The sequence below is a fragment of the Moschus berezovskii genome, chromosome 5, assembly GCF_049115385.1.
Source record: "Moschus berezovskii isolate FMDL1 chromosome 5, NW_MosBer_1.0, whole genome shotgun sequence".
Lineage (NCBI taxonomy): Eukaryota > Metazoa > Chordata > Mammalia > Artiodactyla > Moschidae > Moschus > Moschus berezovskii.
In genome coordinates this window covers 93109195-93128551 of record NC_142464.1, presented here as the reverse complement: position 1 = coordinate 93128551, position 19357 = coordinate 93109195, and the positions used below count along the sequence as shown (strand labels likewise).

At 38.0% G+C, this 19357-nt stretch overlaps 1 protein-coding gene across 1 annotated transcript in view; it reads left to right on the top strand.

Moving 5' to 3' along the window:
• Nucleotides 1-14153, top strand: part of LOC129561909 (transmembrane protease serine 11C-like) — a 76843-nt gene extending 62690 nt beyond the window's left edge. Inside the window, exons 7-10 of the mRNA XM_055434768.2 lie at nt 2942-3113; nt 4451-4710; nt 5997-6139; nt 13992-14153. Of these exons, the coding sequence (XP_055290743.2) occupies nt 2942-3113; nt 4451-4710; nt 5997-6139; nt 13992-14153 (737 nt within the window). The remainder of the gene's footprint in view (nt 1-2941; nt 3114-4450; nt 4711-5996; nt 6140-13991) is intronic.
• The last annotated feature ends 5204 nt before the right edge of the window (nt 14154-19357 follow it).

The window sequence follows — 19357 nt, the reverse complement described above, 5'->3', positions numbered from 1 at the left end:
TGAGAAGTTAGCTGCCTTACATACAAGCAGCTCCTTGCTGGACAAGGCCTTCTGCTTCTACTCGTCTGCTAGACGCTTTAAGAAATGTGATCCCCAAGGTTACTAGAACCTGGAGCATGCTGTCGGGGAGAAGCACTCCTCTTACCTGAGGTTGACTGGAGCAGCTGGATTAGAGGAATCGCCCTCCAGAGCAAGGTGACACCAACCCCAATGGCTATCCTTCAGTCACAGCGTAGTTATTCCTGAGCAACCTGGGTAATATTTAAACACAAATCTGTATTAGATTGCTTTCCTCTGTGATATATTTTGATGAAACAATCATTTAGCAACTAATAAGACACTTTAAACTCAATTATTCCTGTAAAAAACTTCAATACTTATATGACCAAAATCCGAAATTAGGAATCTGTCAGGCTGGTAGAGAGTAGTCAACATAGGAATAAAAGCAGTGATAAGAAAGAGATCAGCCAATTTGTGCATCCCCTTGACTAGAACATTAAACAATCATATGTATCAATATCTGAATTTGACTTGGTTTATCTGAGATTTAACTCTACTTTAAATAAAAAGGGAGAAGGGAGAAGCAAGTAAAATCAGACAGAGTTGGAAAGAGAATAGAGCAGCATGTGACATAAAGTGACATATTAAAGTGCAGTAATAGGATAAACAACAGTGTCCTACTGTATAGCACAGGGAACTATATTCAATATCATGTGATCAAGCATAATGGAAAAAGAATATATGTATAAGTATAACTGAGTCACTGTGCTGTATAGCAAAAATTAACACAGCATTGCAAGTCAACTATACTTCAAAAAAAAAAAAAAAAACTTGAGTGTAGTAAAAAGTGATGTTAGAGAGGCTGTTAGAGCTTGGTAGATTATCTGATGTTTCTGAAACTATCACTCAGAGAGCCTTTATTGTATTCCTTAAATCCTTGAAATTTGCCATAAGACTAGTTTTGACAGAACAAAACCTCTAAGGTGCCAGGTAAGATTTTGCAAAGATAATAACAAGGTAATACTGCAGAGGTGGCATCCAAAAGCTTAACAGAAGCAATTATCATGAATAAGTAAAATCTTGGAATGAAAATTGGTGCCCAGATGTAAGTTAGATTAAAATTCTGAGTAAGAGCAGAAACAGAGAAGTAGAGTCACCCAGGGGAAGTTCTACTAGCCCAGAGAGCATCTTTGTTTTTACATTCCTCTGAAAGAAGTTGAGTAAAAGCCAACTTCCTTTGGGAGTTGTTCAAACAGAAGGGAGGATCCAGAGGAACCCTTATAGTTTTAGGTTCTGCATTATTTGCTTTATCCTCAGTAGCGTCCATGGTAAGGGAGTGGAAAGAAAGAGGGAAAGAAAAAGGAGTCATACTCAGTGAGTCAATATGAGGGTTCTCTCATTCAAAAATAACAACCACAGAGGCCCTGCTTCAACTCAGTGATGCTTGTGAAGAGGATGCCTTAACAACCTGAAGTTTGCGTCTCATCAAAGAGAACAATCTAGAATCAGAAGCAATATATAAGCTTAAAGATTTCAAGAGACTAGTGAAGGCCTTTTAAAAGTCTACATGTCCCTCTTCTGTGTTTCTAATCCTTTCCACATTCAGGAAAGAATATCTCAAGGTACATCTTGTCACATATAATGCATAACATCTCTATGAAACAATTGACCATCTAACCTTTCCAATAAATTTAAATATTCCCACTCTTGATACAAAAACCTTTATCTAATTCAGAGTTTTTCAATCTTAACTACTAACATTTTGGGTTAGAAAATCTTTTGTTTCAAGGACAGTTCCATGCATTACAGGATTTTTAGCAGCATTCCTGGCCTCTACCCACTAGACAGCAGTAAGCAAACACTGTCCTCCTTCCAGTTATAACAACCAAAAATGTTTCCAGATACTGCCAAATTACTTCTGGGGATGGGAGGTGGCATGTAAAACTGACACCAATTGAAACCACTACTTTAATCTATGACCACTGCATTGATTTTGGCAAGTTTTATTTATTCTCCAAATTCTTATGAACAGACCTTATACATAAAAGGGTTTTGTAGTCAAATATCTTTATCTTAAGATGTCTCATGAATTACACTATATAGACTTCATTTCTACAAACATTTGAGAACTTGTTTGAGCTTCTTTTATGTTATGAGTTCTCTCCATTAGGTTCTGGAAATATATTATTTTTAAAGATATGATTCTTATACTCCAGAAATATAGAGACTGAGAATCTCTAGCAAAAGGTACCATAAATTGTTAAGGGACAAGCTCGGTGCTTTAGATGGAGTAAGACAAGATAAGAGAATCAGAGAGAGGGTCAGATGGGTAGGATTATAGTGAAGTTATACTATTACTGTAGATTTGCTTTAAAGACATAAGAGTCTAGCAGTTTCTCTGGACCTAAATTGACACTAAAGCACAGTCTTGATACTGAAAAGTATATAACTGGGGAAAGGGTTAATTCTCTTCATGTATTATTCCTTTAATCCAAGTGAAACACATTTCTGTCTACTCTGTCTCTCATCAGTATCTCGTTCACAGCCACATTCATTCACATTTTCTTATAAATGCTTCCTAGCAATCATTGTTTTAAACAACTGTTCACGAATTTTAAAAGCACACATTTTCCATGCAACTTTGAATTTGCTTTACAATGATTCCAAATTTAAACATTTAATTCCACCTACCTCTTTCAGGAGGTCACAGCAAGGACAGATATACACACTCACAAAGGGGATGAGGATGGGGGAGAAAGATGTCCATCTATTTTGAATGAAATCTCATGACATCAGTAAATTAGTATTAACGTCTCCAAGACTGTGTTTCTTCTCAATTAAAAGTTAATAGTGACTTATTTATAGAAAGGTGGATTGTTTAAGAATGCATGCATAAGTGGTATCAATGTCGTTATGTGCTAATGACTCCATTTTGGAGCAGGTTGTGGACATCGCAAAATTACTCGCTCTGGCAACAAGATAGCCGGGGGCACGGATGCTGAGGAAGGAGAATGGCCCTGGCAAGCTAGTCTTCAACAGAAAAGTGTCCACCGATGTGGAGCCACTCTGATTAGTAACAGCTGGCTTGTCACTGCTGCTCACTGTTTCATAAAGTAAGCTCTGGACCACATAAAGTTCTCAAATTCACTCAAGTACCTAAAAGTCTGATAGGTATCTTTCAAGAATACCGCCATATAACTATGCTTCCAACTATCCAGTATTCTGAGGTATAGCTCAAAATTATTCAATGAATTATCAGTTTTTTAAAAAAAAAAAAGATATATTCAGACTGAGTGATGTTATCAACAGTGGCACATTTTGGACCAAATAATTCTTTGTTGTGAGGGGCTATCCTTTCCATTATAGAATGTTTAGGAGGATCCCTGTCCTCTAGACACCAAATGTCAGTAGCATCCCCTCAAGACTGAGAACCAAAAACCTCTCCATACATTAGCAAATGTCTCTTGGAAGACAAAATCGCTGTCAGTTGAGAGTCACTAAGATGAATCTATTTAATTCAATTTCACAAGGAAACTATAAAGCCCAAATTGAATACAGATCTTCTGTTTCTTTTTCGTCTATTACATTAGGTCTAATTTACTTAATTATAAGTATTTTAGTTCCTCCTGCAACCTTCCATATATATCTGTTTGAAATGATTATTTCTTTAAAAGATGTATTATTATACCAAAAGTTTGCTTTTTTATACTAAAAGTTTTTTTACTGTTTTGTATGATGGTTCATTTCACCAATTTCTGTTGACTTTATATAACACTTACTGGTTTTATATACCAACAAAAATTCCTCTCAAACTTGAGAGTTTTAAAGTGTTCCAGAAGCACTACTTTTCAGTGCTTAATGTATTGAATACAACCCTTGATTAACAAGTAATAGTAAAAATCAGAAATATCTATTATAGTTTTTTATCATTATAAAAGAGAATTTTTACTATATCCTTAATTTCCATAAGTTTACTCTGTCTCGTATCCTTGCACACAATTTATTAAATCTTATTTATCTTGTGTTGTTATATTTATCTTTCTAAATCCTCCTGGGCTGGTATACTGGGATGAACCAGAGGGATGGGATGGGGAGGGAGGTTGGAGGGGGTTTCAAGATGGGGAACACATGTACATCTGGGGCAGATTCATGTCAATGTATGGCAAAACCAATACAATAATGTAAAGTAATTAGCCTCCAATTAAAATAAATAAATTTTTTTAAAATATAGTTTCTATAAGTTACCTTTTAAAATAGAGTGTATTGACTTGTTCAAAATCTATTCATGGTATCATTATTTTAACTTTTTTTCTTACATACAGCCTTGCTTTTGTATATTTATATGCACTATGGAATTCAAAATTTACCTATTTCTTTTTGCAAGTATAAGATATTAATTCCTACAACTCCAATATATAGGACTTTTAATAAATAAATCTGTTTTCTTTAGGGCCAGGGATCCCAAACAATGGAATGTTAGTTTCGGGCTCCTTCTAAGTGATCCACAAATACAGCGAAGTGTCAAGGATATTATAATTCATGAAAACTACCACTACCCCTCACACAACAATGACATCGCTGTTGTGCGTCTGTCTTCACCAGTACTATATACAAGCAATATCCGAAGAGCATGTCTTCCAGAAACTTCTTATGCATTCCCACCCAATTCTGATGTGGTGGTCACTGGATGGGGAACATTAAAGTCTGATGGTGAGTTCCTAAACCTCTATCAATATATGGGTTTGGTTTTAGGAGTTTAAAAAAATACTCAGAATCACAGCTAAACCTGAGAAGTACTCTCTCTAGTTCATTTTAAAAGAGATGAAAACCAGCCTCAATGACATTCACATAGAAACTACAATTTCTTAGCATTTTTTAATGTAACTTCACTTCCCTTAACAATGGCAGTTTTTACAGAAATGTAATATTTGAATGAATTGCTTATTACTTGAATAAGCAATTCATTCACCTCCATTTCATTTATTCATTTACTCATTTAATAAACATTTACTTTGATCACAGCCTTTATTCCAAGTACTAAACTAGGTTGTTTAGATATATTAGTAACTAAAATAGGCAAATATTTCCTGCTCTTACAAAGCTCACATTCTTGGCAAAAGAAGACAGACAATAATCATGAGATATAATAAGATTACACAGCACATTTTCTGTAGGTAAGTACCATAAAAAAAGTAAGCACCACAGAAGATATGACATTTTTGATGGGGTAAAATGAATGGCGTTCTGTGACAAAGCAATACTTGAGAAAAGACCATCTAAATGTGTGCAATTCAGTTCAGTTCAGTAGCTCAGTCGTGTCCGACTCAATGCAACCCCATGAATCACAGCACCCCGGGCCTCCCTGTCCATCACCAACTCCCGGAGTCCACTCAAACTCATGTCCACAGAGTCGGTGATGCCATCCAGCCATCTCATCCTCTGTCCTCCTCTTCTCCTCCTGCCCCCAATCCCTCCCAGCATCAGTCTTTTCCAGTGAGTCAACTCTTCGCATGAGGTGGCCAAAGTATTGGAGTTTCAGCTTTAGCACCCTAATAATGTAAGATTGTTGTGCTTGTGTTCATAAATGCATTTAAAAGCAGAAAAAATAAACCCCAAATTCCAAGATAGGATTTTAGTAACAAACAGCAGAAAATCTAAAAATGATCATAAAATGTAAATTTCTGGAGTATGAGTTTTTCGTTTCATTTTCTAAAGTATATGTGTAATAAATATAAACTTCCAAAACAATTCAAAAGTTAAAAAATTCCATCAACATGGATGGACACACTTAGTATTTCTAAATATGGTCATTTTTAACAGTAGCTGGGTGTGTTCATAACATTATTTCCTTGTCAATAAGAAAGCACACAAATACAAGTTTAAATAAAACATATGTTTTACATTGATTTTGAAATTGTACACAGTGTTAGATATTAATAACCTAGCCAGGGAGATTAATATTGACTTTAGAAAAAGTTATATAATTTTATCCCTAGGAGCAAGTCCTAATATACTCCAAAAGGGATTAGTGAAGATTATAGATAACAATACCTGCAACAGGAAAGTGGTATATGATGGTGCAATCAAACCTGGGATGTTGTGCGCTGGGTTTCTGGAAGGAAGTGTCGATGCCTGCCAGGTAAATCTGCTTATTCTATTTTCAAATGGATTTTTTGTTATGGTTTTTAATTTCCAATTAATCTGTTCAATGGTCTCAAAATACTGATAATCTTTAAGGACTGAAGTATGTATTATAGCCAAAGTAGCTGATTAAAATTATATTTCTTATGTATAATGATAGGTCTAATTAAAGTATTAAAGGGCTAAATCACCCTTACTGAAAGGGGATGAGAATCTATTTCAAATAAGCAATGAAGAGATGCAACTGAATATTGGTAACTTCAGTTCAACTGGTCTTCTTTCACTGGGAAACACAACTGGATCCGACCACAGGGCTAAGGATTGTGGAGCTTTTTTGATTTAGGGTGGCTCCAACACCTTAAATATTTGATTTATTTAACATTTATATAGCATCTTCATGAGCTAGCCACTGTTTTAAACTCTTTAAAAATAATTTAGCTGGGTTATGACAATCTTGTGATGTATGCTTATACTATAATACACCCTATTTCTCAAATGAAGAGACTGAAACAAAGAGATCGAGTAACGTCTAAACTAACACAGGTATTAAATGATAAAACTGAGATTAAGTTCAGGAAATTAGACTCCACAGCCTCTAATTTGAATGCTGCACCAAGTTTCCTTTCCATATGCTTAATATACTTCAAATACTTCTGATGCTGTTTATAAGCAATAGTCCTAGAACTGACAAAAATACTACTGTAATTACCTAGGCAGGCAGAATCAGTGATAAATCCAGAAGGATTCTTATCCTATTCTTTCAATTCACTCATTATTCTTGCACTCTAGGAGCTAGACAACATGCAAACAAGAACTTTTAATACATAATTATCATTTCTTATTACTTATTCCCATCTTCCCAACTGTCCCATTAAACTTATTCTTCAAAGTCATTACAAACATAAATTCTGTTTCACTCAACTTTCTCCCAGTCTATCACCCTCAACCCCATGACCCTCTTCTAAATTTGTGCAGCCTAGAATCCATGTTTTATTATTTCAGCCACTCCATTGACAGCACCATCAATGATTTCATCATCTTTTGATTTCCAACACACCCATCTTAATCTCCAAACACAAAGCAATCTATTTGCCTTACTTGCTTTTATATATGATCTACTGTTCATGGGGTTCTCAAGGCAAGAATACTGAAGTGGTTTGCATTCTTGTAATGGTTTGACTACAAGATCTTTTAGAACTAACACCCAAAAAAGATGTCCTTTTCATTATCAGGGACTGGAATGCAAAAGTAGGAAGGCAAGAAACACCTGGAGTAACAGGCAAATTTGGCCTTGGAATACCGAATGAAGCAGGTCAAAGGCTAATAGAGTTTTGCTAAGAGAATGCACTAGTCATAACAAACACCCTCTTCCAGCAACACAAAAGAAGACTCTACACATGGACATCGCCAAATGGTCAATACTGAAATCAGATTGCTTATATTCTTTGCAGCCAAAGATGAAGCTCTATACAGTCAGCAAAAACAAGACCTGGAGCTAACTGTGGCTCAGATCATGAACTCCTTATTGCCAAATTCAGACTTAAATTGAAGAGAGTAGGAAAAACCACTAGACCATCCAGATATTACCTAAATCAAATCCCTTAAAATTATACAGTGGAAGTGACAAATAGATTCAAGGGATTAGATCTGATAGACAGAGTTCCTGAAGAACTATGGATGAAGGTTCGTGACATTGTACAGGAAACATGGATCAAGGCCATCTGTGAAAAAAGAAATGCAAAAAGGCAAAATGGTTGTCTGTGGAGGCCTTACAAATAGCTGTGAAAAGAAGAGAAGCGAAAGGCAAAGGAGAAAAGGAAAGATATACCCGTTTGAATGCAGAGTTCCAAAGAATAGCAAGGAAAGATAAGAAAGCCTTCCTCAGTGATCAATGCAAAGAAATAGAGGAAAACAATAGAGTGGGAAAGACTAGAGATCTCTTCAAGAAAATTAGAGATACTAAGGGAACATTCGGAGAAGGCAATGGCAAGCCACTCCAGTACTCTTGCCTAGAAAATCCATGGATGGAGGAGCCTGGTAGGCTGCAGTCCGTGGGTCGGACTTGCAGCAGCAGCAAGGGAACATTTCATGCAAAGATGGACACAAAAAAGGACAGAAATGGTATGGACCTAACAGAAGCAGAAGATATTAAGAAGAGGTGGCAAGAATACACAGAAGAACTATACAAAAAAGATCTTCATGACCCAGAGAATCACGATGGTGTGACCACTCACCTAGAGCCAGACATCCTGGAATGCGAAGTCAAGTGGCTCTTAGGAGGCATCACTACGAACAAAGCTAGTGGAGGTGATGGAATTCCTGTTGAGCTATTTCAAATCCCAAAAGATGACGCTGTGAAAGTACTGCACTCAATATGCCAGTAAATATGAAAAACTCAGCAGTGGTCACAGGACTGGAAAAGGTCAGTTTTCATTCCAATCCCAAAGATAGACAATGTCAAAGAATGTTCAAACTGCCACACAATTGCACTCATCCCACATGCTAGCAAAGTAATGCTCAAAATTCTCCAAGCCAGGCTTCAGCAATACGTGAACTATAAACTTCCAGATGTTCAAGCTGGCTTTAGAAAAGGCAGAGGAACCAGAGATCAAATTGCCAACATCCGCTGGATCAACAAAAAAGCAAGAGCGTTCCAGAAAAACATCTATTTCTGCTTTATTTACTATGCCAAAGTCTTTGACTGTGGGCACCACAACAAGCTGTGGAAAAATTTTCAAGAGATAGGAATACCAGACTACTTGACCTGCCTCTTGAGAAATTTGTATGCAGGTCAGGAAGCAACAGTTAGAACTGGACATGGAACAACAGACTGGTTCCAAATAGGAAAAGGAGTATGTCAAGGCTGCATATTGTCACCCTGCTTATTTAACTTATATGCAGAGTACATCATGAGGAACGCTGGGCTGGAAGAAGCACAAGCTGGAATCAAGATTGCTGGGAGAAATATCAATAACCTCAGATATGCAGATGACACCACCGTTATGGCAGAAGGAGACGAAGAACTCAAAAGCCTCTTGATGAAAGTGAAAGAGGACAGTGAAAAAGCTGGCTTAAAACTCAACATTCAGAAAACTAAGATCATGGCATCTGGTCCCATCACTTCATGGCAAATAGATGGGGAAACAATGGAAACAGTGTCAGACTTTATTTTTCTGGGCTCCAAAATCACTGCAGATGGTGACTGCAGCCATGAAATTAAAAGACTCTTGCTCCTTGGAAGAAAAGTTATGATCAACCTAGACAGCATATTAAGAAGCAGAGACATTATTTTGCCAACAAATGTCCGTCTAGTCAAAGCTATGGTTTTTTCAGTAGTCATGTATGGATGTGGGAGTTGCACTATAAAGAAAGCTGAGCGCCATTGGAGAGATGGTGCGCATGATAAAGAGGCAGGTTGAGGAGGGTAAAAGTTCCATTTGGGGTTTGTAAAATATGAGGCCCCTATGGAATATCCAGGTACATATGTCTAATGTATCATTGTAAATAAAAATATTGAGCCCAGGAAAGAGTTCTGGCTACAGAGATATACCTAAAAGTCATTGCCATCTGGACAGTAGTTATATTCATGAGCATGGATACAATAATTCAGTGTATAAAATAAAAAGCATCTAAGTAACAGAACTCAGGTATACATGCTTTTCAAGGGCTAACAGTAAGTGATAAGAATGATCAGAAAAACTGAAAGCATAAGAAATTGATCTCACCAGAATCCAGGGATCAGAAATAAAGGGTGTGGTTAATAGTAACACGGAGAAGGAAATGGCAACCCACTCCAGTGTTCTTACCTGGAGAATCCCAGGGACGGGGGAGCCTGGTGGGCTGCCGTCTATGGGATCGCACAGAGTTGGACACGACTGAAGCGACTTAGCAGCAGCAGCAGCAGTAATAGTAACACATAACATAAAGTCAAGTTAACTGCTGGAAAGTGTCTATCAAATTCAAAAAATTGTTTATTGGTATAGTTTGGAAAACTGCATTGGTAGAAAAATCATTTTGAATTTTTCTACCAATTGAGTAAAAGATTAAGTAAGTTTATTAAAAGAGTATTAGTTTAATATAGTCTCATTTATTTTTCTTTTGTTACTCTTGCCTGAGAAGACATTCAAAAAGCTATTGCTAAAACCAATGTAAAAGAGATTACTGCTTACATTTTCTTCTAGGAGTTTTATGATTTTGGGTCTTATATTTAAATCTTTAATCCATTTTGAGTGTATTTTTGTATGTGGTATAAGAAAATCGTTCAGTTTCATTCTTTTGCATGTAACTGTTCAGTTTTCCTGAAAGTGAAAGTCATTCAGTCGTGTCCGACTGTTTGTGAAATTCCAGGCCAGAATAGCAGAGTGAGTAGCCTTTCCCTTCTCTAGGGGATCTTCCCAACTCAGGGATCAAACTCAGAACCCACATTGCAGGCGGATTCTTTACCAGTTGAGCCACAAGGGAAGCCCAAGCACCATTTATTAAAGAGGGTGCCTTTCCCCCATTGCATACTATTCTTGCCACATGAAAAGATGCTCAACGTCATTAATTATCAGAAATGTGCAAATCAAAACTACAATGAGATATCACTTCATACCTGTTAAAATGGCAGTTATGAAAAAGAAGATACAAGTGTTGGTGATTGCGAAGTAAACGGAATCCTTGTACACTGTCGATGGGAATGTGAACTGGTGCAGCTAATATGGATAACAGTTGGAAATTCCTCAAAAAATTAAAAATATAACTACTTTATTATATGGAAGCTTCCTAAGTATCCATTGATAGGTGAATGTATAAAGAAGATGAGATGTATATATACATACACACACACACACACACACATACAATGGAATATGATTCAGCCATACAAAAGAATGAAATCTTGCCATTTGCAGCAACATGGATGGACCTGAAGGGTATTGTGCTAAGTGAAACAAGCAAGACAGAGTAACAGTTACTATATGATTTCACTTATATGTGAAATCTGAAAAACAAAATGAAACAGACTTATAGGAACAAAAAAGAATCTAGTGGCTACCAGAGGGGAAGGAGTCGGGGAACAGATGAGATAGGTGAAGAGAATTAAGGGGTACAAAATTCTAGCTATAAAATAAAGAATGAAGTAGAACATAGAAATATGTCAACAATACTGTAACAACTTTGCATGGTGACAGTGGTACCTGGACTTATCATGGTGATCAATTCATAATGTATTCAATATAAAAGATCAAATAACTATGTTATACACCTAAAAATAACATAATATTGTATGCTAATTATAACTCAATTAAAAAAAAAAGAAGTAAAGAAAAGAATGAGAAACTGGAAACTTCAGTATAGACTACTACATTAAGTTTGGGCTTCCCAGTGGCTCAGATGATAATCTGCCTGGAGTGCAGGAGACCCGGCTTCAATCCTGGATCAGGAAGACCCCCTGGAGAAGGAAATGGCAACCCACTCCAGTATTTTTGCCTGGGAAATCCCATGGAGAGAGGAGCTTAGTAGACTACAGTCCATGAGATTGCAAAGAGTTGGACATGACTGACCGACTAACACTATTACTACGTTAAGTCCCTTTTATGAAAGGAAGATAATTAGGACAATAGAAGAGCTTTTAATATCCAGAAATATTGTGATTTTTTTCAGGTAGACAAACCAAAACAAGCAGACAAAAAAGTATATATGCTTACAGAGAAAAGGCAGTGAAGGAAATGAAGACATATTGGAAAAAACACGCAAAACAATTACTGATAGAACAAAGTTCTTTTTTTTTCAAAGTTCTTGATTCAAAGAACAGATGAGGGGATTAACCCTGGAAAGAACCAAATACATCCATTTGCCTGAAAAAGAAAGTAAACAAAGATGTGGACTGATGTAGGTGAGCTGGGAAATCAAATGGGACAAGGACAAGAAACAGAGAGATTGCTGCCTGTTGCTCTCTACTTATTCCATGAGTTTGAAACTAAGTAAGATACTGGTTCTGAGTGAGAAAATAAAATTTTTAAAAATTCTGAGATGAACCTTGTATGTTGCTTGTGGGAACGTAAAATGGTGAGCCTATATGGAAAGCAGCATGGTAATAATTTTTCAAAAACAAATAAAAATAGATTACCATACATTCCAGCATTCCCATTTCCCAGTATTCACTCAAAAGAATTAAAAGAAGGAACACAGATATTTGTACATCCATATTCACAGCAACATTATTCACAAGAGTCAAAAGACTGAAGCAACACAACTTTCCATTGATGGAAAAATTGACAAACAAAATGTGATATATGAATAAAATTACATATTATTCAGCCTTCAGTCAGTCAGTCAGTCAGTTCAGTCGCTCAGTCGTGACCGACTGTTTGCGACCCCATGAATCACAGCACGCCAGGCCTCCCTGTCCATCACCAACTCCCAGAGTTCACTCAAATTCATGTCCTTCGAGTCGGTGATGCCATCCAGCCATCTCATTCTCTGTCGTCCCCTTCTCCCCCTGCCCCCAATCCTTCCCAGCATCAGAGTCTTTTCCAGTGAGTCAACTCTTTGCATGAAGTGGCCAAAGTATTGGAGTTTCAGCTTCAGCATCAGTATTTCCAATGAACACCCAGGATTGATCTCCTTTAGAATGGACTGGTTGGATCTCCTTGCAGTCCAAGGGACTCTCAAGAGTCTTCTCCAGCACCGCAGTTCAAAAGCATCACGAAAATTCTGAGACACTCTACAACATGGATGAAACTTAAGACATTATGCTAACTGAAATAAGCCAATGGCAGGAGTACAAATACTACACAACTCCATTCATATGAGGCACTTGAAATAGATTCAGAGAGACAGAAAGTAGAATGGTGATTGCCAGGATCTGGAGAAAGGGGACAATGAGAAGTAATCATTCAACGCTGGGTGTACAGTTTCAGTTGTCCAAGATGGAAAAGTTCTGGAGATGGGTGGTGCTGATGATCACACAATATGAATGTACTTAATGCCTTTGAATTGCATACTTAAAATGGTTTAAATGGTAATTTTATATGTATTTTACACAACTGAAAAATAATAATTTTTTAAAATTATGAAATGAGAAGAGTTTTTACTGGCTCTTCTTAACAATGAGAATGAAATACATCTAGGGACCCCCTAACTATAGGGGAGGAGATGTTGGTTTAAGGATGTAAATTTGTGACAAGATTTTCTTTCACAGTGTATGGTTGGCCCAGATTGTAGTGGGGAAGAGGGTAAGAAGCTAAGAATTTTGTTGGCAGAGTAGTGCTATGGATAAATCATGCACTACAGTCACATAAAGAAGATAGAAAGTAGGAGTTAAGTTAATACACTAGGAGAAAAGGGAGGAGTCAAAAATTAACTTTCTCAAGAAGTTGAAGAGCAGATGTAGACTGGAAAGGAATGGAGTGAAAAACTGCAAGTATAATGCTGGTAATAGCATTTCAAAGGTGGAGCCGATCCAGGTGTTTCCCCAAGATTGGAAGAGCAGTAGCCCAATGCTGGTAGTGAGTAAATATAATCTACTTCTTTTTCAACATCTGTGTGAAAATGAGAGACTTTGGGGAGATAATCAGCGAATTCCTCAGCATACTGATGGTATAAGCAACAATATCTTAACTATCTCTTCTGGGTAATAACTGAGTTGAAATTTTTCAGATGTATTTCTTATTATTATAGTGTTGTAGCCAAAGACATATATTGATGTCTTTGATTTAAATGATTATAAAATTAAAAAGTGTTCTTGACTAGAATCATTTTAATATTGAAATATTTAGCTCTTTTCCTTCTTTCTTTACTACAGGAGAAAAAAATAAGCACTATTCATACTTAAATTATAGTCATTATATATATCCTTTTCTCTCTAGGGTGACTCTGGTGGACCTCTGGTTGGTGCAGATTATAAAGGCACTTGGTTCCTTGCCGGTATTGTAAGCTGGGGAGATGAGTGTGCCCTTCCAAACAAGCCTGGAGTCTACACTCGAGTGACACACTATCGAGACTGGATCATGTCCAAAACTGGTCTCTAGTGCAGAAGTACATTAAAGTTCAAAAATTATGCCCTTGTTAAATATGTTTGTAATTTCAAACCATATTTAACTGATATCACCTCTCTTTATGCACATTTAATGTTTCAAATTTAAACGTATTTGTATAATTTTAGAATTACGAAAACTTTTTGTGTATTAGATTTTGACAAATATTTAGTGATAGCAATGGACCAGAACATGGAAATCTCCTTTCACCCCTCTCTAGACTGAAGGGAATTATTTGAGTAAATATGGATTGCAGTTTACTACGGAGATCTTCTCTGTTGATTTGTAGATCTGGGTCCCTTGGGAAGTCACAGATTAGGTGTTATCAATAAACTCCCTTCTATTGCATATAAACAATCTCCTCCTGAATCACATGGATTCCTCCAGATCCACCTATCGGTGGGTTGTAAGCTACTGAGTTGCAATAATACTGCCTATAAAAATTTTTTCAAGAAAATTTGTCTACTTGTTTTCCTTCTAGTTTTTGTACTAATGCTAATCCCCTTCTGATGGCTTCCTTACCTTGAGTGACACACAATAGCATGATAATCCCATGAACTATCCCAAGTCAATAGATCCCTTGACAAATTCTGACGTCCCTACTATATTGTTATATGATACAGTTGTAACTAAAACTATCTACCTAGCATAGTACTCTAAAATGAAATATTTGTCATAAAATTTTTGCATGAGTTAACATAGTAGGTTTATTATTTGATTGGTCTTAAAATATTCTTCTATATCTTGAGTCATAAATATGTAAAAATTAACATTTCTATGCCCCCCAAAGTAGTGCTGAAGTCCTGTCCAGTGTTCCTGAGCAGAAGGCTGTAACATGCCTTATGGAGAAAATGTATATGTTAGATGGGCCTTGTCATTCATAAGCTATAGTGCTTTGTCCATGAGTTCAACATTAATGAATTAAAAACCTTGTACATCCAGAAAAGGGAAGAGGAAATTTGCTGATCTGTACATGAGGCTGCTTCAGAGAGTGCTAAGCTGAAACCCAGAGTATATGACGAAACCATAGAAAAGCTGCACAATGGTGAAAGTTGTGGATTCATGAAAAAATGAGGGCTGATTTTTTTTTAAACAAGTCAAAATAATTTTAATTGGCAAAATGTTATAACTTCAAAAGGTATTTACACTGACAACACAAACATTGTCTAAAAGATCTTAACAAAATAGTTTAAATTCACTTTTTCTTATTCTATCTTCAGAACCCATTGTGCATTTTACACTCAAAGCACATCTCAGTTCAGCTAAGCCAAACCTCAGATGGTCAGTTGCCACCTCTGGTTGATGGCTATAGTGCTGGACAAACCCAGGTCTCGTCCATGTCACCAACTCGAGTCAAAGCTAAATGATAGATTGAGTCTTTCATTCCAACCAGAATCCCAATATCAGAAGCTCTAGGCCAAGGGTCAATTATTCGTAATTTTTATTGGTGTATAATTGCTTTACAATGTTGTGCTAGCTTCTGCAGTACAATACAATAAAGCAAATTACCTTTACATATACATGTATCCCTTTCTGACTTCACTCCCACCCTCTCCATCCCACCCACTAGGTCATCGCAGAGCACCGAGCTGAGTTCCCTGTGCTGTACCACAGGTTCTCACTAGCTCTCTATTTGACACATGTATTTATGTCACAATTGCACTCATCTCACACGCTAGTAAAGTCATGCTCAAAATTCTCCAAGCCAGGCTTCAGCAATATGTGAACCATGAACTTCCAGATGTTCAAGCAGGTTTTAGAAAAGGCAGAGGAACCAGAGATCAAATTGCCAACATCCGCTGGATCATGGAAAAAGCAAGAGAGTTCCAGAAAAACATCTATTTCTGCTTCATTGACTATGCCAAAGCCTTTAACTGTGTGGATCACAATAAACTGTGGAAAATTCTGAAAGAGATGGGAATACCAGACCACCTGACCTGCCTCTTGAGAAACCTGTATGCAGGTCAGGAAGCAACAGTCAGAACTGGACATGGAACAGCACAGACTGGTTCCAAATAGGAAAATGAGTACGTCAAGGTTGTATATTGTCACCCTGCTTATTTAGCTTATATGCAGAGTACATCATGAGGAACGCTGGGCTGGAAGAAGCACAAGCTGGAATCAAGATTGCCGGAAGAAATATCAATAACCTCAGATATGCAGATGACACCACCCTTATGGCAGAAAGTGAAGAGGAACTCAAAGGTCTCTTGATGAAAGTGAAAGAGTAGAGTGAAAAGGTTGGCTTGAAGCTCAACATTCAGAAAACAAAGATCATGGCATCTGGTCCCATCACTTCATGGGAAATAGATGGGGAAACAGTGGAAACAGTGTCAGACTTTACTGTTTTGGGCTCCAAAATCACTGCAGATGCTGACTGTAGCCAGGAAATTAAAAGACGCTTACTCCTTGGAAGGAAAGGTATGACCAACCTAGATAGCATATTAAAAAGCAGAGACGTTACTTTGCCAACAAAGGTCCATCTAGTCAAGGCTATGGTTTTTCCCGTGGTCATGTATGGATGTGAGAGTTGGACTGTGAAGAAAGCTGATCACCGAAGAATTGATGCTTTTGAACTGTGGTGCTAGAGAAGACTCTTGAGAGTTCCTTGGACTGCAAGGAGATCCAACCAGTCCATTCTAAAGGAGATCAATCCTGGGTGTTCATTGGAAGGACTGATGCTAAAGCTGAAACTCCAATACTTTGGCCACCTCATGTGATGAGTTGACTCACTGGAAAAGACTCTGATGCTGGGAGGGATTGGGGGTGGGAGGAGACGGGGACGACAGAGAATGAGATGGCTGGATGGTATCACCGACTCTGTAGACATGAGTTTGAGTGAACTCCGGGAGTTGGTGATGGACAGGGAGGCCTGGTGTGCTGTGATTCATGGGGTTGCAAAGGGTCGGACACGACTGAGCCACTGAACTGAACTGAACTGACTGATTTATGTCAAAGGCAATCACCCAATTTATCCCACCCTCCCCTTCTCATGCTGTGTCCACACGTCTGCTCTCCACATCTATGTCTCTGTTCCTGCCCTGGAACTAGGTTCATCTGTTCCATTTTTCTAAATTATATGTACATGTATTAATATACTGCTACTGCTAAGTCACTTCAGTCGTGTCCGACTCTGTGTGACCCCATAGACAGAAGCCCACCAGCCTCCCCCGTCCCTGGGATTTTCCAGGCAAGAACACTGGAGTGGGTTGCCATTTCCTTCTCCAATGTGTGAAAGTGAAAAGTGAAAGTGAAGTCGCTCAGTCGTGTCCGACCCTTAGCTACCCCACGGACTGCAGCCCACCAGGCTCCTCCATCCATGGGATTTTCTAGGCAAGAGTACTGGAGTGGCTTGCCATTGTATTAATATACAATATCTATTTTTCTCTTTCTGACTTACTTCACTCTGTATGACAGCCATAAAAGGAATGAAATTGGGTCATTTTTAGAGATGTAGTTCAATCTTAAGGACTGATTTCTTAAAGTATATTGGACAGCATTGTTGTGAGGCTGAAAGTCAAAGAAACTCATGGTAGCTAGTTTGCACGTTTCAAACTAGTTATAGTGTGATATTGTGATATAATGATATAGTGTTATAATGTGGAATATGTCAAACTTGCAGGTGAGGCCGTTTCTGCATATCAGGGATTTGGGGAAGAATTTGTAAAGAAGTACAGTTGATTTATAATATTATGTTAAAGAATTTTTTTAATTATCTGCTATGTATTATACTGGAAAAGGCTTGTGTAAAGAGCAGGTGTTCAACACTGATGACTTTTGGCTTGTTTTTATAAGGATGTTCACAAATGAACCTGTGTGATGCAAGTGATATTTTTGGCTTGCAGAAACCTAACAGTGTATTTTCACCAGAATCAATGGTTCAGTATTCACTAATTCAGGTTCATGGCAACTTTATAGAATATAACTACCACAAATAAGTAAAGTGAACTGGATATTTATGCTATATTTTTGTTTAAAATGCATGTGTTACATTTTTCTAAAAAAAACACACTCCTCTTGATTTCTAACTCATCTATTTCCACCACTAATTTTTCTAAGGCATTCTATTTCAGAACCAAAACAATGCATTAGAAAATATTTCCAGACCCTACAGAAAGGCACTTAGGAAGTAGATTCCATGTCCTGTGGTATAATATTTCATCCAGGTCTAGAAGTAGGGAGGAAGCCAGTATTTCTGAGCATGTGGTGACAACCAAAAGAGAACACAGGTAAGCAACTGGTCTAAGCTGCTCAAAACCCAGGAGCTAGCATAGAAGAAGCTGAAGAGGTACATAAGATAAGCCCAGTACTCTTATCTATCCTTACTGCTGCTGCTGCTGCTGCTAAGTCGCTTCAGTCGTGTCCGACCCTGTGCGACCCCAGAGATGGCAGCCCACCAGGCTCCCCCGTCCCTGGGATTCTCCAGGCAAGAACACTGGAGTGGGTTGCCATTTCCTTCTCCAACGCGTGAAAGTGAAAAGTGAAAGTGAATTCGCTCAGTCATATCTGACTCTTAGAGACCCCATGGACTGCAGCCTACCAGGCTGCTCGGTCCATGGGATTTTCCGGGCAAGAGTACTGGAGTGGGTTGCCATTGCCTTCTCCACTTATCTATCCTTCCGTTCTGTCGCTCAGTCGTGTCCGACTCTTTGCGACCCCATGGACTGTAGCCTACCAGGCTTCTCCGTCCATGGGATTCTCCAGGCAAGAATACTGGAGTGGGTTACCGTTTCCTTCTCCAGGGGATCTTCCCGACCCAGGGATCGAACCTGGGTCTCCCGCATTGGAGGCAGACGCTTTAACCTCTGAGCCACCAGGGGAGCCCACACCAAATAGACTCCTTCAGGAGACAGGGCCTGGGTGATGCTATGTTGTTTTTGGCGGTTAGTCTCTAAGTCATGGCTGACTGTCTTGTGACCCCGTGGACTATAGCCCACAAGGATCCTCTGTCCATAGGATTTCCCAGGCTAGAATAGCTGAGTGGGTTGCCAGTTCCTTCTCCAGGGGATCTTCCCAGTCCAAGGATTGAGCCAATGTCTCCTGCAATGGCAGGTGGATTCTTTACCACTAAGACACCAAGGAAGCCCAGATGATGCTATACTCATGTTTCATTCACCTCCCAAGAGAGTATATATAGCAGTTATTTAGTAATTATTTATTTAATAAATGAATGTAAGACAACAAACAAATAAATGAAA